General features: G+C 41.4%; 1 protein-coding gene across 3 annotated transcripts in view; it reads right to left on the bottom strand.

The window, feature by feature from the left end:
- The window catches only part of USP24 (ubiquitin specific peptidase 24), a 245,365-nt gene that overhangs the window by 202,154 nt on the left and 18,145 nt on the right, over window positions 1–25,066 (bottom strand). For all 3 annotated transcript variants that reach the window (XM_033915761.1, XM_033915763.1, XM_033915762.1), the window contains exons 2-9: window positions 19,282–19,447; window positions 18,191–18,258; window positions 17,515–17,658; window positions 14,189–14,311; window positions 11,556–11,591; window positions 7,498–7,563; window positions 1,404–1,469; window positions 1,182–1,256 (exon numbers count right to left, since the gene is read on the bottom strand). In XM_033915761.1, the coding sequence (XP_033771652.1) occupies window positions 1,182–1,256; window positions 1,404–1,469; window positions 7,498–7,563; window positions 11,556–11,591; window positions 14,189–14,311; window positions 17,515–17,658; window positions 18,191–18,258; window positions 19,282–19,447 (744 nt within the window). The remainder of the gene's footprint in view (window positions 1–1,181; window positions 1,257–1,403; window positions 1,470–7,497; window positions 7,564–11,555; window positions 11,592–14,188; window positions 14,312–17,514; window positions 17,659–18,190; window positions 18,259–19,281; window positions 19,448–25,066) is intronic.

Here is a 25,066-nt window from a genome sequence, read left to right as displayed (position 1 = left end):
TAAACTGGTTTGTGGGGCAGACATGAAACTTCAAATTGGGTACTTAGTGCTAAATGTGAGTGAGAATTTGAGACTTTTGGGCTATGCATTCCTACTGTTCTAAGGCTCCCAGGACCACATGTGGGAAACTGGCTGGAGACAGCACTCCGATTCATCTATATGGAAAGAGATTACATAAGTTTGTGGCTTTTTTTCCCCCCCAAAAAAAAGTGACAGCAGGCAGTGGACAATTTCAATTCCAATTCAAAACTCCAGCCCACCTGCTAAGCACCAATATCTCTCTTATCATTCCCTCTGTAATTCCCCCTGAGCACTGTGTATAGATGCACCTTCTTCTCTAGGTGTCTGTCTTGACTAGCTTGTAAGCTCTTCTGAGTAGGGACTGTCTCTCTATGCTTTGATGCATAGTGCTGCATATGTCTACTAGCGCTATAGAAATAAGTAATAGTAGCAGCGGAAAATGTAAAACATTATGGCTATTTTATTTAAGCCCTGCATTTTATCTAGTTGTCTGATAAAAATCCCAAAATGTGGGACCAACATGGGTTCCTTCAACAATTTCTTTATGCTTTGAAATGTTTTGAGCCTCTGTCTGTTTTATCCTATTATTTTTATTCTTTAATGCACTAACTGCCTCCCCTTCCTATTGTGGTCTCCCTTTTTTGTATTCTTTTCTTTAAATTTGTAGTTCTCCCACCTTTCCTACCTGTTTCTGTTAGTCAAATGTTTGTTCAGTGGAAATCTGTCAAATTATGTTTCCCTCCTTTTAATATAACTTGTAAAATGCTTCGAAATCTTGATTCGTGTTTAATCAAAATTTTAATAAACTTGGATAGTTTGAAGATAGTAATAAAGTTAAATAGAGGAGGTATGGCCTTACTTACTGACAACTTGAAACTTGAACTTGCCAGTAAGTAAGGCCATACCTCCTCTATTTAACTATCCTTGTGAATGGAGAACTTGCATTATACTTCTTGAACAAAGACATTTCAAAGAAAAAGTAAAGAATTTTTAAGCTAGCCGATAGAGCAAGAATTGTGCCCTAAATTCAAAAAAATACTCAGGTTTTGTAAGATTACAGTGCTTTATTACTACCTTCAAATTGTAAATTTTGTCAGCTGATCACGTGTGGATAAGAAATTCAGGATTAAAGGTCCAACAGTCTTTCAAATAGTTATTACCTTGTCTTTAAGGTCCTTCTCTTCCACATTTTGAACATACTGAATCATTTTATGAATGACAGGGTCCAGCATGGGCTACAAAAAAATAAAAATAAAAAAGAGAGAGAGCCCAACCCATCAGTCTTTTTGCAAGAGAGTGACAATCTCCCTTGTGGTAAAACAACAGTTCTAACTATAAACAATGCAGGGTTTATTAAAGAAACTTGAGCAACTGTGGGTTACCTGTACAGTAGAAGAGTTGAGGTATTCGGCACATCCTCCAAAAGGCTGAACCAGTGCAGACACTGCCTGGAAAGAAGAGCAATTAATATTATTTTAATCATAGCAGTGGAATGAGGAGTAAGAACCTCCTGTGACATCTAGAATAGAGAATGACACAGGGACAAATTTTTCCCCGTCCTTTGCCTGTCCCTGCCTCATTCCTGCAAGCTCTGTCCTCATCTGCACAAGCCTCAAACATTTTAAAATCATAAGTATTTTAGGCTTGTGTGGTTAAAGCAGAGCTTACAGGAATGGGACAGGGACAGCAACAGTCTTCAAATTGTTCATTAGACTAAAACCACGCTCACAATCTGAACTAGATGCTAAGAATGTGGCACCAATGTCCATCAATTTTGCTAAATCTGCAAATTGATTATTCTGAAATACAAATTTCGTCATATCTGGAAAGCTGTTTATCAGATTGCTTTTGATTTTTTCTACAACAAGGAATTTGTATTGCTGAATAATAACACTTTCCTCCGGAAGAAATTGTTTATACTTTAAACAAAGAGATCTGATATGTCCATTTCTGAAGTCAAAGTCACATTGTGATATTGCTCTACAGTCAAAAGCAGATGCAAACATAGGATGTTGATGAAGGTTAATATGGAATTAGTATCCACTGAATCTTTTTCTCCAGACTTCATCCTGTTGTCAAGAAGACTGTTGACTTTATCACTCCACTTAACCTTGTCGCCTAAGTATTGCATTCGAAGTTTGTTCAATTTACCCTGTGCAAGAGGATAAGCTTCCAATGGTGTCAAACCACGTATTTGAAATGCCATGGTTAAGGAAGCCAGTTCTGATAAGACACCATTCAAAACTTTGTGTAATATGAAATTGTTCACTGTTCAGCTTCTTATAGCAGTACTTTGCAATAGGATCATTATGTTTGTCTTCTTCAAAATATTTTAACAGGGGATCATAATTTTGAATAATTGCTTTAAGTGCAAAGTGTCTAGATAACCAGCACACTTCATTCAGAGGTCTGAAAGCAATTGATTCACATTCAGATGCATCTGCTATTTCTTGAAATTTGCATCGTTTAGTAGAAGACCGACAGAACACCGTGTACACAGTTCTCATTACAGTTTCTACTTCTTTCATCAATTTTACTTCTTTCCATGAATCAGAAAGTCCCAAATCTTCCTGATGTGCAACACAATGTTGCTGCACTAAATGCGGAATGTCTAATTGCTGTTACTATTGATGTAGCATCATATGCTTCCAACTGTAGCATCCCACCAAATGATGTCCTATACTCATTTGAATTGATTGGCCGATACTTAAAGTAGAGTATTAAGTACTTGTTGACAGAATGTTTGTGCTTTCATCAACAGTTAACGTATGATACGTTGCTAATTTAATATCTGCCATACGATCATCTTGCACGATGCCATTGATAATTTCAAGAAATTCAAACGCATGGTTTTTGCTTCTCCAGCTATCAGGTATATTAACATACTTCGCCATGTGCTCATTGATATCTTGAACAGAGAGCATTGAGATATTCATCTTAATGGCCAGCACAACACTGTCGACAAGAACCTTAATTTCATCAGGACTGGAACGCTTCCGTTCATTACTAATTTGCCTGTTTTCTTTTTTGGTTGGGCTTTCAAGCAACATGTTAACCAGTCTCCCTCTTAAATTCGGATTTTTACTTCTGAGTTTCCTAATACTATCGGTATGAGATTTACTTGATAGATGGCGTTTCAGAAAATCCAGTTTCCAAACATCATCCCATATTTTTCCAGTAGAGAACTTTCCAATTGCTTTGGCATCTTGACAATAACGACACACAACTCCATCGTCTTCATCATAAGTAAATATTTCACACAGTCGAACACGCATTGTATTTCGAGATTCCGGTGTCTCCGTTTCAACAATTTCTTCAAGCCATTCAGACCTCTTGCGATTTACACTTTTCACCATTCGCAGTTTAGACATTTTAAGAGTTATATCTGGTTGCAATTTAATAAACGAATACAGTTATACAACCGCAGTACCATGCTGCACACTACGATTCCATGAAATAAACAATATGGCAGAACTTCAGGAAGTCAAAGAATCGGAAGTGTTTCATATCCTATGGGCCATAGGCTATGGCCCTATGGGGCACGTGACGTGTCAAGTTCAACTGCCAAAGATAACGGAATCACGTGAATGACTTAAAATTTATAATGCCACTTTATAGAACAATGGTCCGACCGCACTTAGAATACTGTGTCCAACACTGGTCTCCATACCTTAAAAAATATATAACTCTGCTGGAAAAAGTGCAGAGGCGAGCCACAAAACTTATCAAAGGAATGGAAAATTTGACCTACAAAGATCGACTCAGGAAGCTAGGGCTGTTTACCCTTGAGAAGAGAAGACTAAGAGGAGATTTGATAGAGACTTTTAAAATATTAAAAGGATTTGATAAAATAGACCAAAAAGAAGCATTACTAAAATATTCTGATGTGACACGGACAAGAGGACATAGCCTGAAACTGAGTGGCAGCAGGTTTAGGACAAATGTCAGGAAGTTCTGTTTCACACAGCGAGTGGTGGGTGCTTGGAATGCACTCCCGGAGGAGGTTGTGGAGGAGACTACTGTTCTGGGATTCAAACACAAGTTGGATGCACAACTTCTTGCATATCATATTGAGGGATACGGTAAATCCAGGTCTCCAAAAAGGAGTACCTAAATGGGCCGCCGCGTGTGCGGATCACCGGACTAGATGGACCTCGGTCTGATCCGGTGAGGGCGTTTCTTATGTTCTTATATTATAGCACTTCAATAAATGTGATAAATGGGAAATCGGAACAGCTGGTCTTCTGCAACATTTTATTTTAGCAGTGAAAATCATTTTAGGCAAAAATTATTTTTTTGTGCGCGCTATTTTAATTTGTGTGCGCAGGTTCGGCAAGTTGTGTGTGCGCGCACAAGCGCACAGCTTAGAGGGAACATTGATCAGGGGTCTGGGATATTATGATACACACATGTACAGTTGCATCAGGACAGGAGCGCCATGTCGCCTGTCTTTCATGGATTACTTGTGGTGATGTTTTTTGATTTTTATACAAGGTTCTCTACGTGAGTATATCAGAACATCCCGGACCCCTGAGGAAGGTGTGTTTTCCGAAACGGGTCCTGTCTCTTCATATATGAGAACCACTGTTTAGATTGCTACATTGTATCTTTACCAATAAAAGACTTTGTGCCTTGTATATCACATCTGCAGTCTTTTCTTTTCGTCATATTACATTACATTACAGATTTCTATTCCGCCATTACCTTTCGGTTCAAAGCGGATTACAAAAAGAGTTATGGAAGAAGGGTTACAACGTTAGATCAGAGAAGGTTTCCAAGAGAGGGAAAAGTAGGATCTGGGGTTAGGGAGGGGATGGTAAGAGGGGGGTTAAGCTTTATCATGGTATTAAGCTTTATTAAGAGATTTCTTGAAGAGTATAGTTTTTATTTCCTTTCTGAACCTCTTGTAGTCTGGGGTTGTTGTCAATAGGTTGGAGACCTGGTTGTCTATCTTCGCTGCCTGAGTGGCCAGTAGTCCGTTGTATAGTTTTTTCCATTTTACTTCTTTGATTGGGGGGTAAGTGAATGGGGTGTGTGTTTTTCTATGCCTGGTAGAGGTGGTTTGGATGAGGCGGTCGTTTAGGTAGGTTGGGCTGTTTCCATTTATAGTTTTAAATAGTATACAGTAGAATTTAAATTGTATTCTTTCCTGGATTGGAAGCCAATGAGAATTGATGAATGCCTCAGTAATGTGATCATGTTTTTTCAATGAATAGACGAGTCTCAGAGCTATATTCTGAATTGTCTGTAGTTGTTTAATCATTATTGCAGGGCAGGGCATATTACATTATATTCCATTCAAGACTGTTTATTCTCAGTGTCTTTCAGAAACTGTTCTAACTGAAGATCACACAATTTTTCATTAAAGGTCTGATTTGTCAAGATCTCCATCCACAGAGACAGAAAATGGGAGAAAGACCTTTGTAAACCAGGCCTCTTGGTTTGTTCCGCTGGATTAATTTTAGCGCACCTTTGACACTAAATAAAACAAAATTAGAATGACTGTATGGGGACCATACAAATCATAAGAGCCAAGTCTGAAATAAAAATACCCTATGTAGACCAAAATTTAAGAGGAAGAAAATCATGTCAATAAAATCTTACTTAGGATACACACAAGGAATATTTAAACTGGGGGGCTGGATGGATGTTCACATGGAACCTGGCTACAAGGTAAGAAAAAAAAGGCTGGATTTTATAGTGAACATCTTGTCTCTTTACATCATTAATTATAATTTACTGTGTCACTTTGTACCAGTTCCAATACATCTTCTTACTGTGAACGCAGAAAGCAGCATTTAAGCATCTGCTGTGTGGCCATCATACTATTACAAATGCAGTCACAATTTAAAAGGTCATCAGCATCACCAGTCATAAAGCTTGAAGGCTGCTGCTGCTGCATTTCCAGTGTAACAAACCAAGACTATGGACCTAGATGGCATTTTTTCTTTCTAGTCACCAAGGAGGAATGATTTTTTTTTTTTTCCTTTTGAGGGGCAGGGGAGTTAAACAACCAAACATGACCTGATTTTTTCCTGACTAAACTCCCCAAATAATCATCAGATCAAGAAAATGAAACCTCTAAAACGTTCAAACTTCCTCCCAAAAGAGCTATTTTGGACAATAATGAAATAATACCTCCATTATTTCACAGAGTTCAGCCAGTGTCAAATGCTTTCAGCTGGCATTGGTGATCATGTGCTCATTTTATATACAAGTTTTAAAATACACACTTTTTGGGAGGGAGGGATTAAATTTATTCAAGCCTAGCATTAAAACAGCAATTATGTCATACAAGCTTGCATATATGAAGTCTATATAGATGTCTCATTGCATCTGAATTATATTTAATCTTTTGGAAATAATGAAACTCCATTCAGGGAGGTCATTGAAAATAAGGTCCTCATATTACTCAGTATAACAACAGTCTATTCTTAATTTTCCCTCCCCACTTTATTCTTTATAAAGTTCTCAGACACTCCTAATGCATTATTCCTTTGTCTCAGCAATTCTGTTTCTCTATTGATAATCCTAGCAGCAGAATGGTTGAGCAGGCTCTGTGATTCCAACTACACTCCCCCCTCCATATCTGTGGGGGGTTAGGGGCATAGCCTCCTCATGAATAACAAAAAAATTTGTGAACAACTTTAGGGCCAACTCTGAATCACACTCACTTCCCTCCCGGAACTCTCCACACCATACTTTTAAAGCCTGGTGGTTTAGTGGTGAAGTGGGGCATGAGTGATCTGCCTACGCTCCTGCAATCACAAATTGCTGCCGTGAGTTTCTGCAGTCTCGCGAGGCTGCAGCAGGAACTCACAGCATCTATTTTTGATTGCTGCTCTGCACAGGGCAGTAGCGCAGGAAGATCGCTCCTGCCCCGCTTCACCACTTGACCACCAGGCTTTAAAAGTAAGGTGTGGAGAGGTATGGGAGGGAGGCGGAGTGGTAGAGACTTGCGAATAATCAAATTCGTGAATTCTAAACCTGTGAATATGGAGGGGGATCTTAAACAAATGGCCCAAAGGTCCTCACCAGAGGAGTATCTTCCCCTCAAGCATTAATGTCCAAAGCTAGATTTGTAATTTAAATCAAGGAAACTAAAATTTCAACTTCTCACAGCGATAAAAACAGGATCTCAAAAATCAAGCTGGTGTACCACTGAGTCACAGTAGGCTGCAGGGTGAAGTGCATTAGTTAAATACCAGAACAAACCCGGAAGCTCAAGCACTAAAACATCCTTGACTGTCCTAAAAGAAAGGCTTCACTTATCCATTTAAAAACTATAATAGTGTTAATGTAATTTCTTCATCTTGCATTCTCTCGTGATGTGGGCATAGTTATTCCTACTATGAACATTTTTTCTTTTTACCTGATTTTTTTTTTTTTTTTTTTAATACTGGAACACATTAGTGTTCACAACAAATCAAGCAATTTGAAAAAATTCTAATATAAAATTAAAATAGCTTAGCTTACCCCAAGTTCAATATCCTCAGAACTGAGTTTAGACTGAATAGCTGCAAAGCCTCCCAACTCACCAAACTAAATGATAAAAAAAAGAAAACAACCATAATGATCAAGTTAATTTTCCAGCACTGCATCTGTCCAAGGATCTTCTTAGGCAGCATCTTATACTTTTCAGTGAACACAAGAAAACCCTTTCTTTAATGATGTTACTAAGTTAAGATTGTCTGCTCGGCATCAGTCCTAGTGCAGTAAATCAGAGCTCATTTCTAGGGTAGCCTTATAACCTTTAATAAGGACGAGAACAGAAAACCATCTTAAGACTGACCCTACAGGCTTTTAAAAGTAAAAAAAAAAAGTTGTCTCATAGCGCTCTAGGGCTAGGAATACATACTATACATTTTTCTTTATTGCAATTTTCCTAGCCAGTGCAGGAACACTGCTGCTTCAGAGGCAGCTTCACACTTATCAGGTAAACAGAAAATGCTATCTTGTACAGAGGAAAGCTTGCCCAAAAATGAAAGTGGGAGGCAAGTGATTTAGAAATAAAAACAAGCAGTGTCAAAATTCTTTAATACAGAGTAAGTGCATTATGAAAGGCAGTAAATAGTGGCAATGAGGTCACAACATGCTGTACTGCCACCGAGATTCGATTTGCAGCAATATTCCAAGGTGTGCTAATTGACTAATTGAAATCATGCTCAGCAAGCATGGAAATCTTTTAGCGGCCTGATATTTCTTAAGTGCAGACTATCTTTAAACCAAACTTTATATCAATAGCACAGCTCCCAGTTCCTTGTATCACATTTGCGCCAAGCATTTGCAAATTCTGTTGTAGAGATTTCAAAAATCTGCAGCAATTAAGAAGCCTGTCAATAAATCTGTATATTTTGTTGTTTTGGTTTTGACCTTACTAAAGAAGCTATTTTCTGACATTTCTTGTGTGAACAGCTACTTTATTTGGCTCTTTTTAGGAGGAAAAGGGATAGTGACCAGTACTAGAAAGGGTACACAGGACAAGAGAATATGACATTTTGGAGATAGGGGAGAAAGGATCGCAGAACATGGGAATAAAGCAGGGATTTCAAGCACAAGGAGCAGGGGATGGGGGCAACAAAGAAGGTGTGGAGATGATTGAAGTAGAGAAAGGGGAGGAATGATTCCCTTATACCAGGGATCTCAAAGTCCCTCCTTGAGGGCCGCAATCCAGTCGGGTTTTCAGGATTTCCCCAATGAATATGCATTGAAAGCAGTGCATGCACATAGATCTCATGCATATTCATTGCGGAAATCCTGAAAACCCAACTGGATTGCGGCCCTCAAGGAGGAACTTTGAGACCCCTGCCTTATACCTAACAGCCCCCTGATCCTCTCACTCAAATTTCCCAGAACCCCTCCTTCCCACACACACTCTACTTAGTACCTTATCCACACATCGTCACATCCAATATCTTCATTCACTCTTCACATTCTCCATACTACAAAACCTACAGCTCTCCCAGTACTAATTCTTCATCTGCACATGCTCTTACTCCATCTTTCCCCTCCATACTTGCTCATTCAGTCTCCTCTCCCCTTCATACCATTCTCTAAGCAGTCAGAGTACCTCTTATCCAAACGCTGATTTCCTTTGCCTCTTAACTGATAGGTTGGGAGGAGGAAAAGAAGAGCTACACTGCATCAGCTCCCCCCCCTTTCTCCAGGAACCAATTCCTTTCAACTGTGTTGTTCAAAGCAGCTTTCTCCAGGATTGCAGAAGAGGAGGACACAGGTGACACTCTTTTCTCCTGCTGCTTGATCAATACAGAATGTAATCAGAATGCCCCGACCAGGATCCTGGCCTCTCCTAGTGATTCTGTAGAACAAGGTAATTTCACAACCCTTCCTGCAGCATCATTGTAGACCGGGAATATTGTCAATAAGATTTAAAAAGAAATATAGATGGGCTGCCTACAACAGCTTCCAAAGAACAAAGAAAGGAAAGGAACTCTTTATGGTGATTACAGCAGAATCTCAGTTAACCAAAACTCAGTTAACTGGCACTCTCAACCAACCAGCAAAAAAAACTGTCGGCAAAAAAAGATTGTCTCCTGTGCTCCTTAGACAACGTTCAAAGTCGTGTTCCTAACACAAAACCCCACCTCCTCCCTCCAGCCCCAGAGGCATCAGCAGCAAAGGCCCTGCTGGGGCTGACAAGAAGTTGTCTGTTTACTGGAGCTTCCTCTGCTCGCTGGCTGCTGCTACTGCATCAGGTGAGTGAGGGAGGGTATTGTCAGGACCGGCTCTGCTGCTTCAGGAAGGGGGTAGAGAAGGGGGGGGAGAGAAAGGGTGACAGGTCAAAAGCGCGCGAGGACAAAGGCGCGCCAGCAACCGAGCGCAGACAACTGAGCACAGGGCTTAATCGCGCCGAAGAAAACCCGTGTTTTAAAGGGCTCTGAAGGGGTGTGTGAATAGGGATCGCGCTGCCTCATGCTGCCATGTTGGGAGGGTGTGGGGGGTGTAACCCCCCACATTATAATGAAAACTTAACTTTTTCTCTAAAAAACAGGGAAAAAGTTAAGTTTCTAGTATAATGAGGGGGATTACAACCCCCCAAAACCCCCCCAACACCAGCGTGATCTCTATTAAGTAAAGTGGGGAGTTCCCACCAACACCCCCTGTCAGAGCCCTTTAAAATAAGGTTTTTCTTCGGCGCGATTAAGTCCTGCGCTCAGTTGTCTGCGCGCCTTTGTCCTCGTGCGCTTTAGACTATGAACCGAGAGAAAAGTGAAGAACTGAAGCTGGACCTACAAGTGGGGTGATGATAGAGTAAGTTGGGAAGGAAGACAAAACTATTTTTACAGTAACTCTCAAGCAACCAGAAACCCATGGGTGCCGGATAGCTGACAGTCCACTGTATTTATATATCACTGTTGCAAAGAAAAGCCAAAAACATATAAAGCAAATTGTATCCCACAACCTGTATTTAGGCAAATAAGCACAGGAAATGATCCACCTAAAACCATGGAGTGAATGAGATAAGGGTATCCCCAAATGAAAACATACTCCTAGCATACAATCCCATCTCATACTCTCGTGCAAATGATTAACTGGCACTTAACCAGAGTTCAGGTATGAGTTCTGTGGCTGCTGCACTGGAGAAGTCCAAGACATTTGGCAAGTGCCCTGGCTCAGTTTAGTGAGGATTTTTGTGTTTAAGCTTTAACTGACAAATTCCACCACTGCAGCTATTACTCTCTCATCCTTCCCTGTCTCTCCTTTGGATCTTCCATTTGTTTTGGTGGCCTTTCCATGCTGACTTTTCAGCTTTTGTGTTTTTAATCAGCTGATGGGTGTCGCATTTTCTGCTCCTGCCAATTCTGGTACACAGCTGTTTCCCATGGTACAGATCAGAGACAGTGAAAGAGGACAAAGTCAGAAAGGGCATGGAGAGAGTTGAAGAATGAGGATAATGCAGCTGGGACTGTGGGAAAAGTGGATAAGGGACTATGCTGGTTTGAGGGAACACCTTAGTGCTAACTTAGTGGCATATATGAGTGCTGGTGCTGATTAATAAATACATTATTATGTGTGCAGTACTAATATCTGTGTCATGAAAACACAGATTTTTTTTTTTGTATCCTCACATTCTTTAACTAGCTGGAAAATGCCACCTTAGTGACATATATGAGTGCTGGTGCCGATTACGTGGTGGAATACAATGCTAGGTCATTTACATTTTAATAAATACATTTGATTCCATTAGGAAATGTGTACAGTAATAATATCTGTGTCATGAAAACACAGATTTTTTTTTATCCTCACAATCTTTATCTAGCTGGAAAATAAGATACCCTGTACTGATAAATCTAAGAATAGAAGCCCTAGTTATGGCCCATCTTCAATAAATTCCACTAATTTAAAAAAAAGACCTTAACCCCATAGAATGCAGTGGCTTTAAAATGTATGTAATCTTTCTCTAAGCACTAAAGGACATTCTTACAAGTCAACCTTAAGGGTCTAGGCTCCTCAGTCCAAGTTTCCAAAACACTCAAGGATTCAGACTGCTACATGATTGATCAGAAACTTACCCTGTTCACTAGGTCCACAAGCCAACCATGAGGCTCCTGCAAAACAGAAGGCATTTTTAACACACTGGCAACTGTTATTTATTAGATGCAAGTCAAAATGACAATTTTAAACACATTGCAACAAAATTAAGCAGCTAACTAGTCCTCAGGGCCCTAGAAAGATGCTTGCTTGTTAGCTGTGGAATTAATCAGGGGCGGGAAACTACGAGGTGACACCAGGAAATTCTTTTTCACTGAAAGAGTGGTTGATCGCTGGAATAGTCTTCCACTACAGGTGATTGAGGCCAGCAGCGTGCCTGATTTTAAGGCAAAATGGGATCGGCACATGGGATCTATTCACAGGGCAAAGGTAGGGGAGGGACATTAAGGTGGGCAGACTAGATGGGCCGTGGGCACTTATCTGCCGTCTATTTCTATGTTTCTATGTTTCTAATTAAGAATTTAAATCAAACCAGGAATGTGTGAGCACATCCGGATTCAGAGATTACAGCCAGCCTTTTCTCAATGGAACAGACTGAATCCTCTTTCGGTGTCCTTTTTGGGTTCAGCCCAACACCACTAATTATGTCTGATGTCAGCTGGCCAATTGTGTGTGAATAATAACTTACTAGACAGAAAACTAGCACAGGAAGCAGCCCCCTGTTCATTCACATCATTTACAATGTTTCTGATACTTACAGATTCAGGAATACAGAAAATCAAGCTGTCTTTGGACACCAGCCAGACAGCAGTTTTCAGTCGATTCAAAGCTATTAACATATACAGCCTCACAACTCAAACTGCCTAGTCCTAGCATAAAAATGCAGGTGAAGAATGTGCACATGTGTTCTCTGATGTCCGATTACAACAGTTTCGAGTCATATTTTAACTGCATTATATCTTCATCTTGACAGTTCTCATGTCAAATGACAAAGTTAGTGGCGCATGTGCGATCAATGTGAAAAGGGATCCAGGAAAAGAAGGTACCACTTTTTATTTGCACTGCCACTCTACATGAAAATACAGTAGTACCTTGGATTACGAGTATAATCCGTTCCAGGAGCATGCTCGTAATCCAAAATGCTTGTTTATCAAAGTGAGTTTCCCCATAGGAAATAATGGAAACTCGCTTTGATGCGTTCCCCCCCCCCCCCCCCGAGAACCGGCATTACTCCCCTCGAAGGCCCCCCCCTGCGATCCAGAAACCCCCTGCCTCGAACTGGCACCCCCCCGACACGATTGGGCCCCCCCCGACACGATCCGACCCCCCCCCCGACACGATTGGGCACTCCCCCCGACACGATCCGACATCCCCTCCGACACAATTGGGCACCCCCCCACTGCTTCTTATCCTCATCTGGGAACTCTAGAAGATTGGACTCCTCGTCTGCTGGGCCTTGAGCATGTGTCGGGGGGGGGGGGGGTCGGATCGTGTCAGGGGGTGCCCAATCGTGTCGGGGGGGTCGGATCGTGGCGGGGGGTGCCGGTTCGAGGCAGGGGGGGTGCCGTATCGCAGGGGGGGGCCGGATTGCAGGGGGGGGGGTGCTCGTAAATCGAGCCATGCTTGGTTTCCGAGGCACCAATTTTGCAAATGTTTTGCTCGTCTTGCAAAACACTCGCAAACCGGTGCACTTGTAAACCGAGGTACCACTGTATTAAAAACAAAGTTCCAGAATCTCCCATGCTCATTATGCTTTTTTTTTGCTGTCTTTGCGATTCTTCACTTCAAATATTTACTTTACTCTTACAATTCTTCACCTGTTTCTTCATGCCCATTCTTCAATTACATTTTTTGCTCACTTAGTGCAATTCCATAATCCATAGCCTCAAACACATAGATGATATCTGTAGTTTTTCGTTTTCATTTCACTCTGTTCCCCATTTCCTCTTGTGGTCTGCTCAGCTGTTGCTTACTCACACAACCCCTCTACTATGACACATTAACACACTTCAAAAACCGTATTCAGCTCACTACAAAGCAGGCTCTACTTGATACTGTAAATAACTTTAGGCAGGATACCTGTTTAAACCACAAAAATGAATCTCTCACCGACTCAAAAGGTCCAAATGTAGTCTTTTAATACTGTGCAATATATCAGTCTCTAACAATGCAGACTAGCTATAAAGCCATCATAAAACGAAGGGTAAAATCAGATTATTTGCGTTTCCACAGATCAGCAAAGGCTCAATTGTTTATTCTGGGGTTTTTAAATTTATCATCTTTAGTGTACCTGCTTTTTGTTTGTTTTAATCTATGTTTGCTATATTTGCACACTCTATGGAGCTTTATAATTTAAGTATAAACTTCTGCTCATCTCCTATCACTTTCTATGAGGTCAGATGCAGACACATGCCCCTGAAGAAGGCATCCCACAATGCCAAAACTGGGATCCTAGTTGGGACGTTTATTCAATGGATTAATCTAACTTCACCGCATTCAGACTTGCTGTACAATTCCACTGAAGAACAATCTGTTTTGGGAGGTCTGTGCTACGGACTAATTTGACCTCACCTGTTCAGAATTGCTGCTGCATGTGCTATGATCCTATTGTAATAAATCAGATCGCAAGGTGGTAGAGACATCTCACTTGTCTTTATTTGCAGCACTTGCAGGAGATGTGTGTCAGGACTATTTCCATCAGGCTTCTGCCTACCTTTTGAAGGCTGGACGTTGAAGACATGGCATACATATTTCCCTCTCCAAACACTTCAGCCCAGTTCCTTTGGCAGACCTTCATGCGGTTCTTAAAGTGATATTCGTTGTCAGGGTTGAAAGCCTGCAATATATACAGGAACACATGCTTAAAGCAGAACTGAGAATTTGCCTCTGACAGATGAAGAGTCTTTTATGGCTGTATTCAACCTACACTTTTCATAGAACTAAACTGATAAATACTTCTGCAATTTTAGGACCATCTTTTAGGTATCTCAGTCCTACCTTCTTTCTAACTCAATGCTATGCTTAGTGTGTGGCTCTACGATAAGCATTCACAGATGCACTGAGCTCAGAAGAGTATTGAGACCAGGCAACTAAACAGTCTATCGAATAACTATGAAATAAAATGCCTTCCCTTCTCCACACCTAACACAAAGGGCTCCTTTTACAAAGGTGCGCTAGCGTTTTTAGCAAGCGCTAAAATGCCGCGCACGCTAACCCCGCGCTACACGTAAAATACTAACGCCAGCTCTATGGAGGCGTTAGCGTCTAGCGCCTGCGGCACTGTAGCGCACCTTCGTAAAAGGAGCCCCAAATGTACCATGATGCAAATCATCTTGCGCTCCAGTCTGAAAAAAGCAATTATAGCCCGATCCAAATAGGGAGTATTTAAATGTGGGAGACTTCCAGGTTAGCTAAACTGCAGTCCTTTAATATCTGTGAAGCCAATATTCAAATAATTTGGGAGTTACCCATATAAACTGTGACTTTTGAAATTTGCATCCCATGGATTAAATTACTTTTGCTCAGGCAACTCGCAGTCCATGCAAAAGTTGATCCTTTAAAAAGAAAAGTGGAGCAAGGCATGTCAAGGGACTAATGCCCCTCGTTGGTTGTATTGTCATATGTTTGTTTGTTGTATTTTAATATGGAGGAAAAGTCCCATAGTCTGTTATTGAGAAAGACATGGAGGAAGCCTCTACTTGGCCTGGATCGGTAGCATGGAATGTTGCTACTCTTTGGGGTTCTGGAATCTTTTGTTACTCTCTGGGATTCTCAAATCTTGCTGTTCTTTAGGATTCTGAATGGAATGTTGCTACTCTTTAGGTTTTAGCCAGATATCTGGATTGGCCACTGTGAGAACGGGCTACTGGGCTTGATGGACCATTGGCCTGACCCAGTAAGGCTATTCTTATGTCCATTGTATTATGTTGTTTTATTGAAATGTGTTGCATGAGAAGGCTGTATTTTGTTATTTTTCATTTGGATGTTTTACTGTACGCTGCACAGAATTGAAGGATATACGGAATATAAATTTTTAAAATAAATAAATAACGCAACAAGCTGCTTGGCACAACTTAGTTCTGTCAATCTGTATGCCAAAATTATTGGCAATATGTTTCAATTTTGGCAATGTTTCAGTTTTGAGACGATGTTTGACAAAGTCACTCGTGAAAGACTCCTTAAGAAATTAAAGAATTATGGGATAGGGGACAATGTCCTTTTGTGAACTGTGCAGTGGCTGAAAAACAAGAAATAAGTAGGAGTAAATGGTTTGTTATCCACATGGAAAAAGACACCAGTAGAGTTTCCCAAGAATCATTATCAGGGTCTGTGCTATGTAATATATCATAGATGAGCTGAAGATAAGCGTGATGAGTAAGGTGATCATATGTATTGATCTTAAAGTGGTCAAATAGGTAGAAAAACATTGATTTCAAAAGCCGAAGGATGGTTAAATGTAAAAGGACAGGAATGGCCAGCAAGAAAAAAAAAGGCGATAGTGCCTTTGTATGTCTCTGGTGAGATCTCATTTAAAGTACTGTATATACAATTCTGGAGACTGCACCTTCAGAAAGCTATAAATAGGATGGAGTAAAATGGTCAGTGCTCTTTGTCAATATGTATACTCTAGAACAGGGGTAGGGAACTCCGGTCCTCGAGAGCCGTATTCCAGTCGGGTTTTCAGGATTTCCTCCATGAATATGCATGAGATCTATGTGCAGGCACTGCTTTCAATGCATATTCATGGGGGAAATCCTGAAAACCCGACTGGAATACGGCTCTCGAGGACCGGAGTTCCCTACCCCCGCTCTAGAAGAAAGGTGGGAGAGAGGAGATATGATTGAGCTGTTTAAATACCTCCAGGGCATAAATGCACAGAAGGTTGAGTCTCAATTTAGGAATGACAAAGCACAGGATAAAGTAAAAGGTAATAGACTACTACTACTATTAATTATTTCTATAGCGCTACCAGACGCACACAGCGCTGCACAGAGTCACAAAGAGAAAGAAACATTCCCTGATCGAAAGAGCTTACAATCTAAACAAGCAAGACAGACAAACAGGATGTCATGGATACAGTTAAGGGGAACGGTTAATCCGCAGGCTGGGTTGTACTAAGGGTTAATATAAGGAAATGCTTATTTATAGAAAGGATGGCAGATGTGTGGAAGGGCTTCCCAATGGAGGTGGTAGAGACAAGGACAAGAAAGCGTGGGACAAGCACACAGGATCTCTAAGAAGGAAAAAGGGACAGCAGAAGGCATGAATCAGAAGATTGAACAGGCCATATGGTCTTTATCTTGCCTTATTTCCTATGCTTCTATTGCTTTAATCTTTTGAACAACATAAAAGTAAGACACTCCATGAAACTAATGAACAACAGACAAACTTATATAAAGATTTTGTTCACATAGCACATAATTAAGCTGTGGAATCTATCGCCAAAGGATGTGGTCAAAGTGACTAAAATAGTGGAATTCAAAAGAGGTTTGGGCAAGTTCTTAGAGGATACATCCATTAAAAAATGGTTAGCCAAATAAATTTGTGAAAGCCTTTGCTCATCCCTACGAGATCAAATATTAGGATCTGCTAAATACGTCGCTGATTGTCCAGCCCTTCTTTATTGTGAACCGCCTCAAACTACTACGGCTTTGGCGGTATATAAGAAATAAAATAATAATAATAAGTGTGACCTGGACTTGTTACTGTTGAAGACAGGATGCTGGGCTCAAAGGACCATAGTCCGACCCAGAATGGTTTTTCTTATGTTCTCCATCCCAGCCCCAAAATAAAATGAAATCACAAGACGGAATGGTGTCAATTTTTAACAAAACATGATTTAGACATCAGAACAAAGAACATTATCACTAGAAAAATGAACTAGAGCAGGAAGAGTTTATGCAATCATTAGATTACTCTGCATCAGCAGTGGGAGTATTTTCCTAGTCTTTCATCACACTGCTTTTGCATCTCAGCCACAGTATCTATTTATCAATTAAATTAGAAAGCCTTGCATCACACAGTATGGGGTTTCAGTACCATCGTAAGTACACCCAGCAGGCCAATGGGAATGGGGTCTTGTTTGACTCTCTCTGCAACCAGATCTATCAGCAACATTAGCATGTTGTAGATTCCCTCGTGGATTTCAGTTCCCCATTTGTGCACGGCACTTGATGTCAGCAACTACACAGAACAAAATAACAAAACAGTGTAAATCAATACAGAGACACAAGCACATCTTGTTCAACCATGTCTACTTCCTACATGGAGAAAGTAATACTGTGCAGGCCTAAAAAAAAAGAGAGGCAGAAGGAAATGCTGGATGCCTTAAGAATGTAATTGTTATAATTTGATCAAATTCTTTCCACAAATAGAGGGATTAATTTGCAAACAACTAGCTGTCTGAAAAATAAATTGCTTCCTGTTCAAAGGCCTGTTCTCCTTAGTCTTTGAAACTAATTATTCAGGCTGGAATGTTATTGGGAAGGCATACGGTATGCAAAGGCCAAATGGCAGATCTGTCAATCAAATATAAGCAATAATTATTGGCTGAATTAATCTGGCATTTCAAAAAGTGTGAAGGTACTGTGCTCTGCGACACCAGTCTAGAAATAAAATGTTTGTGTAGGAGAACGGCAAGCTGAAAAGACCAGACTAGTCTCACATGAAACTCCAGAATGAATACTGAACACTGTCCTATGATGTTCTCTCTTACCTTTTTAAATGCTTCAGGCATACATCTGTCCATAAATCTTTTACAGTTTTCATCAGAATCAGACAGACCTGTATAGATGAAAAGGCAGAGGGAAGAGGTGGAAGGAAGGCGAGAGGAGCACAGAGGAGGATCATAAAGGGAATAAAATGTGTTATAAGGCTATTTGTTATTATCTAGAAAACAAGTATTACAGCAAGGCCATCTGTAGAGGTCATGGCCCACTGTCTATGTTAACAAGCAGTTCATATCCCCACATCCTTTTGGGATTACTCTGTATGCAATGCTTTTCCAGCTATAAAGAAATGGTAGACAACACAGAAGGAAGACAATTAAATGACCAGGGTAAAAAGAGATCTTACAAGCAGTCACACTATGGCTGGCAACTGCAATATATCCTTGGCAAAGCAGACAGGAATAGACAAGACACAATGGCAGGACTAATTTGTCTTTCCTTGCTGTCATCTGCTACACTACTATGATTCCTTAGCAGTGTTCTTCATGGCTGGGAAGGACCTCTACAGTGATGTTTCCTCTCTCCAGGGTTCAGCTGTGCGTCCAACCCCAGTCAACTCCAGGTTTTCCTAACTTTCTAAAGCCCAAGGAATGCAAACAGTTTAAAAAATGTAGTGCAGAGCATCATCCTCCACAGAGAAGGCAGGATAAAAATAGAAAACTTATCTTGACTGTTATATCAGACGCTCCTCATTAGCGTCTGATATAGCGGTCAAGATAAGTTTTCTATTTTTTTCCCCTTAAATGTTTCCAGAAGTAAGACCAAACAAATAAATTACAAAAACATAGTAGCCCAAGATCAAATTAATCAACCTTATTAGAAAGGACCTCAAAGGCAGGGTTTCAAAAATTCATTCAACCGTTGCCATGTTGAGTGTAACAAATGGAACAGTTTATTAGGAAGTGAGTATACTATACACACTGTGTGCCCAAAAAATAATGTTCTGTTTATCACAAGAGTGCAAGTATTAAAGAGCACTGTCTGAATAGGTGAGCAGTTAATTATTGGCATAGCCATCTTTCTAAAAAGATACCGCTTCCTGTTTTGCTACTAAAAAAGAACCTGTTTCAAGACTTACCAAGTTTGGCTAGGTAGGTTGATGCAATCAGGCACTTGCCCAATGACTCCTCTCGTTTGTACGGTATTGACCAGTGATCGGTTAACACTCTGCTCTCCAGCTCATATAGGTTGGTTGTGGGGAACTCGATGCTTTCTCCAGAGCAGTTTCCGTTTTCATCACTCTTCTGTGAAGAGAAATGCATCTGCATGAAATAAAGATTGCTAAGGCCCATCCCACACGTGCGACAGTGCATACTCCTCTGGTTTCTCTGCACAAAACCCTAATTAAACCATGCGATAGCATAATGTATATTATAGGGAAGGACTGAACCAAATGATGTGGGTAAAATAATGAAAGCATCGACCACATGGTTCTCCAATGAAAGCTGGAGGAGTACGGAAAGAAACTTTGTAGACGTCTACACCATTAAATTCCGGCTGAAAGCATGAAAAGTATTTGGCTTCTGTCAAATTTTTTCTTTCCTGATCCGAAATACATTTTGGACATTATTCTTAACTGAATGAGGGATCTAAAACTATTTTAAAGGACATGATTTTGTTTTAATCTTGATCAGATTTGTTTGCAAACAAGTTAAAAAGGCAACCATTCGTCAGGCAAGAGAAAATCACAGGAAGTAAACCTCAACTGCAGCATTGCACTAAAAAATAAAGAAAAAAAATCAGAGCTGTGATCCATCACATTCATCTGCCATACTTCATATAGCTGTAACTACCTGTGTTTCACTGAAAATAAAACCTATCCTGAAAATTAGCCCTAGCATGATTTTTAAAGATGCTCCTAATATAAGCCATACCCATAAAATAAGCCCTAGTTAAGATCATCCCCCAAAGCCCCCCCCCCCATGACTCCATCCCTGACACTAGTACAGCCAGATTTTCCGCAAAAATCAAATTCATCAATTAAGTGACCCCCACTTCGGTGAGACCTGACATACTTCTGCTCTGAGGCCTCCTAAAGCAGCAGCGGTGCTCTGAATAGAAACATAGAAACATAGAAATTGACGGCAGAAAAGGGCCGCGGCCCATCAAGTCTGCCCATACCAATGACCCACTCCCTGACTTTTACTCCCCTAGAGATCCCACGTGGATATCCCATTTTCTCTTAAAATCTGACACGTTGTTGGCCTCAATCACTTTCTGAGGTAGCTCGTTCCAATGATCGACCACCCTTTCGGTGAAGAAGTACTTCCTGGCATCACCATGAAATTTCCCTCCCTTGACTTTCAGCGAGTGCCCTCTGGTGACCGAGGGCCCTGTAAGACAGAAGATATCATTTTTCACCTCTATACGTCCTGTAATATACTTAAAGGTCTCAATCATGTCTCCCCTCTCTCTTCGTTCTTCCAGTGAGTACATCCGCAGTTTTTTTAGCCTTTCTTCATACGTGAGATCCCTGAGCCTCAAGACCATCTTGGTAGCCATTCGCTGCACCAACTCAATTCTCGGCACATCTTTCCGGTAGTGTGGTCTCCAGAATTGAACACAATACTCCAGATGAGGTCTTACCATGGATCTGTACAGCGGCATTATGACTTCAGGTTTTCTGCTGACAAAACCCCTACGGATGCAGCCCATCATTTGTCTTGCCTTGGACGAAGCCTTCTCCACTTGATTGGCAGCCTTCATATCATCACTGATGATCACTCCTAGATCACGTTCCACCATGGTCCTGGTCAAGGTTTCACCATTTAGTGTGTAAGTTCTGTGTGGATTTTTTTTTCCTAGGTGCATCACTTTACATTTTTTAGCATTGAAGCTTAACTGCCAAGTTGACGACCACTGTTCCAGCTGTCGTAGGTCCTGTGTCATACTGTCAGGCACACTGCTTTTACCTACTATGTTGCATAGTTTTGCGTCGTCGGCAAACAGTGATTTTCTTCGTCTAGAATTTTGTCGAGCTTCTGTTTGATCAGTGTTTCCATGAGTTTGCACACTATGGATGTGAGACTCACCGGTCTGTAATTTTCTGTTTCTGTTCTGCAGCCCTTTTTGTGGAGTGGAATTACGTTAGCCGTTTTCCAGTCCAGGGGTACTCTTCCCGTGCGCATGGAAAGATTGAAGAGCACGGATAGTGGTTCGGCCAGAACTTCACACAGCTCTCTGAGCACCCTGGGGTGTAGATTGTCTGGTCCCATGGCTTTGTCTACTTTGAGTCTTGAAAGTTCGTAGTAGACGCTACTGGGCGTAAACTCGAAATCCTGAAACAGGTCATTTTGGCTGTCTTTTGTCTGTAGTTGTGGACCAGCTCCCGGCGCTTCACAGGTGAATACTGAGCAGAAGTATTCGTTTAGTAGTTCTGCCTTGGTAGAATCAGATTCTGCAAAGTTTCCGTCTGATTGCCTGAGGCGTTCTATCCCATCTTTGTTTCTCTTCCTGTCGCTAATGTACCTGAAGAAGGATTTATCTCCTTTTTTAATGTTCCGTGCTAGATCTTCTTCTGTTTGGAGCTTAGCCTATCTGACTGCTTTTTTGACAGCTTTAGATTTGACCAGATAGTCTTCTTTTGCCTCCCTCTTCCCAAGATGTTTGTAGGTGATAAATGCTTCTTTTTTCTTTTTAATGAGTTCCGAAATTTCTTTGTTGAACCATTGTGGTCTTTTGTTTCTCCGGCGTTTGCTTACTGTATTTATGTAGCGGTTAGTTGTCTCGTTCAGGATGGATTTCAGATTTGACCACATAGTTTCCGGATTGTCGGTTTCTGCATGGTTATGCAGCTCTCGATGGACAAAGTCTTCCATGTTATTGAAGTCTGCGCCCCTAAAGTTGAGGACCCTCGTCGCTGTGTTCGATTTAGAGAAGCCTTTCCTGAGGTTGAGCCATACCATGTTATGGTCACTGGAGGCCAGCGTGTCCCCTACTGATACCTCCGAGACACTGTCTCCGTTGGTGAGTACCAGGTCCAGTATTGCCTGTTCCCTTGTGGGTTCTAATACCATTTGTTTGAGTTGCGCACCCTTGATGGAGGTTAATATTCTTCTGCTACCACACGTAGTTGCAGAGAGTGTGTTCCAATCTGCATCTGGCATGTTGAAGTCCCCCAACAGTACTGTGTCACCCCGCAAAGTGATGTTCTCTATGTCTTCTATCAATTCCTTGTCTTTGTCTTCCTGTTGTCTTGGAGGCCTGTATACCACACCGAGGTAAAGGCATTTTTCATTCCCTCTGGCCAGGTTCACCCAGAGTGATTCCCCTGTGTATCTAACCTCTGTGATTCTGGTGGTTATGATATTATCCTTAGTGTATAGTGCTACCCCCCTCCTAACTTGCCCTCTCTGAACCGACGAAGTAGATTGTAGCCTGGTATAACCATATCCCACCCATGCGAGTCTGTGAATGGGCTGCTTCGCAGCCTTCCCCACCAGGGCCTTCCCTCTGGGGTACGGAAATTACCATTTTCTTTGCAGCATTTATGAAAAGCCCTTTCCATGAGCCACCAGAGGAGCAAATACCAGTATAGGCATCCCTGTAGAAAGCAGACTTTTTAAACCAGGAGGAGGATGAGCAGCCAGTACAGCTACGTCTGCACAAACAGGCCGGCTCCTCAGGGCCCTGGAGAGAGAAGAGCTGGTACAAAATGCCTAAGACTCACTTTGTTCTCTCAAGATTTTGAGACCACCATGTGATTTGGGGCTTCATGGGTTCACAATCTGAACTTCATAGTACAGGAATATAGCTGATTCAAGTTTATTTTAAAATTTGATTTAATCGCAAAATCTTAATCCAATGCAATTTACAAATAACAATGAAATCAGGGTAAAAAGAAAAACACATTGATTGAACCAAACAATAATGTTCAATGTATTAAGATGTAAGTAGAAGAGGACAATGCAGAAAGGCCAACATGGTGGAGTGAGAGAGAAATGATGTGCAAGATGTACCCTGTGCACATATTAGAGGCCATGCGAAATTTGATCTTGGTACAGAAACTAGCCTAAAATCTATATTCAACCTCATTTCAGTAACTGACCGGGGTGTGGGTGTGTGTGTGTGTGTTGGGGGGGGGGGGGTTGGCAATCAGCTCATTTAAGTATTCCATGCAAAGCAAGAAATTTTTCACTAGATCCAGGGAAGCATAAAAGGATTCATGGAAAGGAGTTTTTGAGATTCAACTGCCAACTCTTGTCTTCTTTTGCAACCAGCAGGAAGTGCCTGCAAGTTTAGAGAATGACAGGGGGACAAATTTTTTCAGTCCCTGTAGGAACTCAATTTCCCCGTCCCGTCCCGTCCCGTTTTGTCACTGTCCCTGTTCCATTCCTGTAAGCTCTGCCTTAACTGCAAAAGCCTCAAACACGTATGATTTTAAAGTGTTTTGAGACTTGTAAAGATGAGGACAGAGCTTGCAGGAATAGGGCAGGGACAGGAAAAGCACTCATGGGGGGACAGGACGGGAAAGTTAGTTCCCACGGGGACAGGGAAAAATTTGTTTCAAAGGCATACTAGAGGTGAAAGACAAGTGTGCGTCTCTGAACAAAACCACACATCAGGAACCTCTTCATCTTGCTTAAACGCAAGCCTTACAAAAAGTTTACATGCAAGAAATTTTTGCAAGGCTTGCTTTAGAAGTAAAAACTGACACTGATGGGGAGCCAGCATTTCTAGTTTCCTTTGGACATGTGCACACTGAAGCTGCACTTAACAAGAAACCTTTGTGCATGTGTGTCCAGAATGGTACTCCCATTAGTGCAAGTTTTCCACGCATAAAATATAAATACATTTAACCTGCGGTAGAAGCCACATGCTCAGACATCTGCATGAAGCTCTACTGTGAGCTTTTTGCATCAATCCTTGAGTCCTGCAAACAGCTGTACAGTGGATGGGTTCATAGTCATTTGCGCACCGACAATTTGGCGCAAAACACCAGCATGCTGCCTAAAAAGTGACTTTTAAAGAGCTCTGACTCGGGGTGTGAGTGGGGAACCCCCCCAGTTTACTTCATATTCTTCACTCTGCCGTTGGGGGGGGAGGGGTTGGAACCCTCCATTATAGAGTAAACTTAACTTTTCCCCGATTTTTTAGGAAAAAGTTAAGTTTTCTCTATAATGGGGGGGGGTTGCATCCCCCTTACCACCCCCAATGGCAGTACGAACAGTCTGAAGTGGTGGTTCCCCCCCAAACACTCCAGAGTCACTTTTTAGGCGGCGCACTGATGTCTTGCGCTGAATTGTTGGCGCTGCAATGTCGGCGCGCTTTTGTCCCGTCACCCAGTGGATGAGATGTCTCCCTCCACAGTACCTCCAGGTCAATGAATGGAGACCAGGTTTAAATGTGGAAGTGCAACCGCATTACAAGCAAGACCAAATTAAGGTCTGGACCCCTCCCCTCTCCTCTTTATGTACTAACACATTTCTTAAAATACTTGACAGCAAGTCAGGAACGATAAGAGAGGCATTTAATAGTGTGCGAGTTCCGTATCCAACAATGAAAGCACGATGCATTTCACAAGCTGTGCCTGGGAGCTTTCAGCAAAGTCAGTCACCTCTGTTCCTGGTCGAGAGCCACAAACACTGCAGAAAAGAAGGTTGCTAAAAATGCTGAGCTAGCTGCCTGGGAAACAGTGCTCACTAATCTTGACAGCAGGAACTTCCACTCTTCATCTGCTTTCAAAGAATAAAACTGGAAAGTCTGCCAAATCATGACTCCCTGTTCACCCCCCACCCCCCCCAAAAGAAGTGAAAGCTTTATGCATCACTGTGTACCCAAACACTGGAGAGACGAACCCTCAAATCAGAATATTTCTAACATATTTTCATTGGATTTTCCCTTTTATTTCCTGGAAGCTCCTG

Source organism: Geotrypetes seraphini, chromosome 12, assembly GCF_902459505.1.
Source record: "Geotrypetes seraphini chromosome 12, aGeoSer1.1, whole genome shotgun sequence".
Taxonomy (NCBI): Eukaryota; Metazoa; Chordata; class Amphibia; order Gymnophiona; family Dermophiidae; genus Geotrypetes; species Geotrypetes seraphini.
The sequence above is the reverse complement of the archived record's forward strand: the minus strand, read 5'-3'. Positions and strand labels throughout refer to the sequence as shown.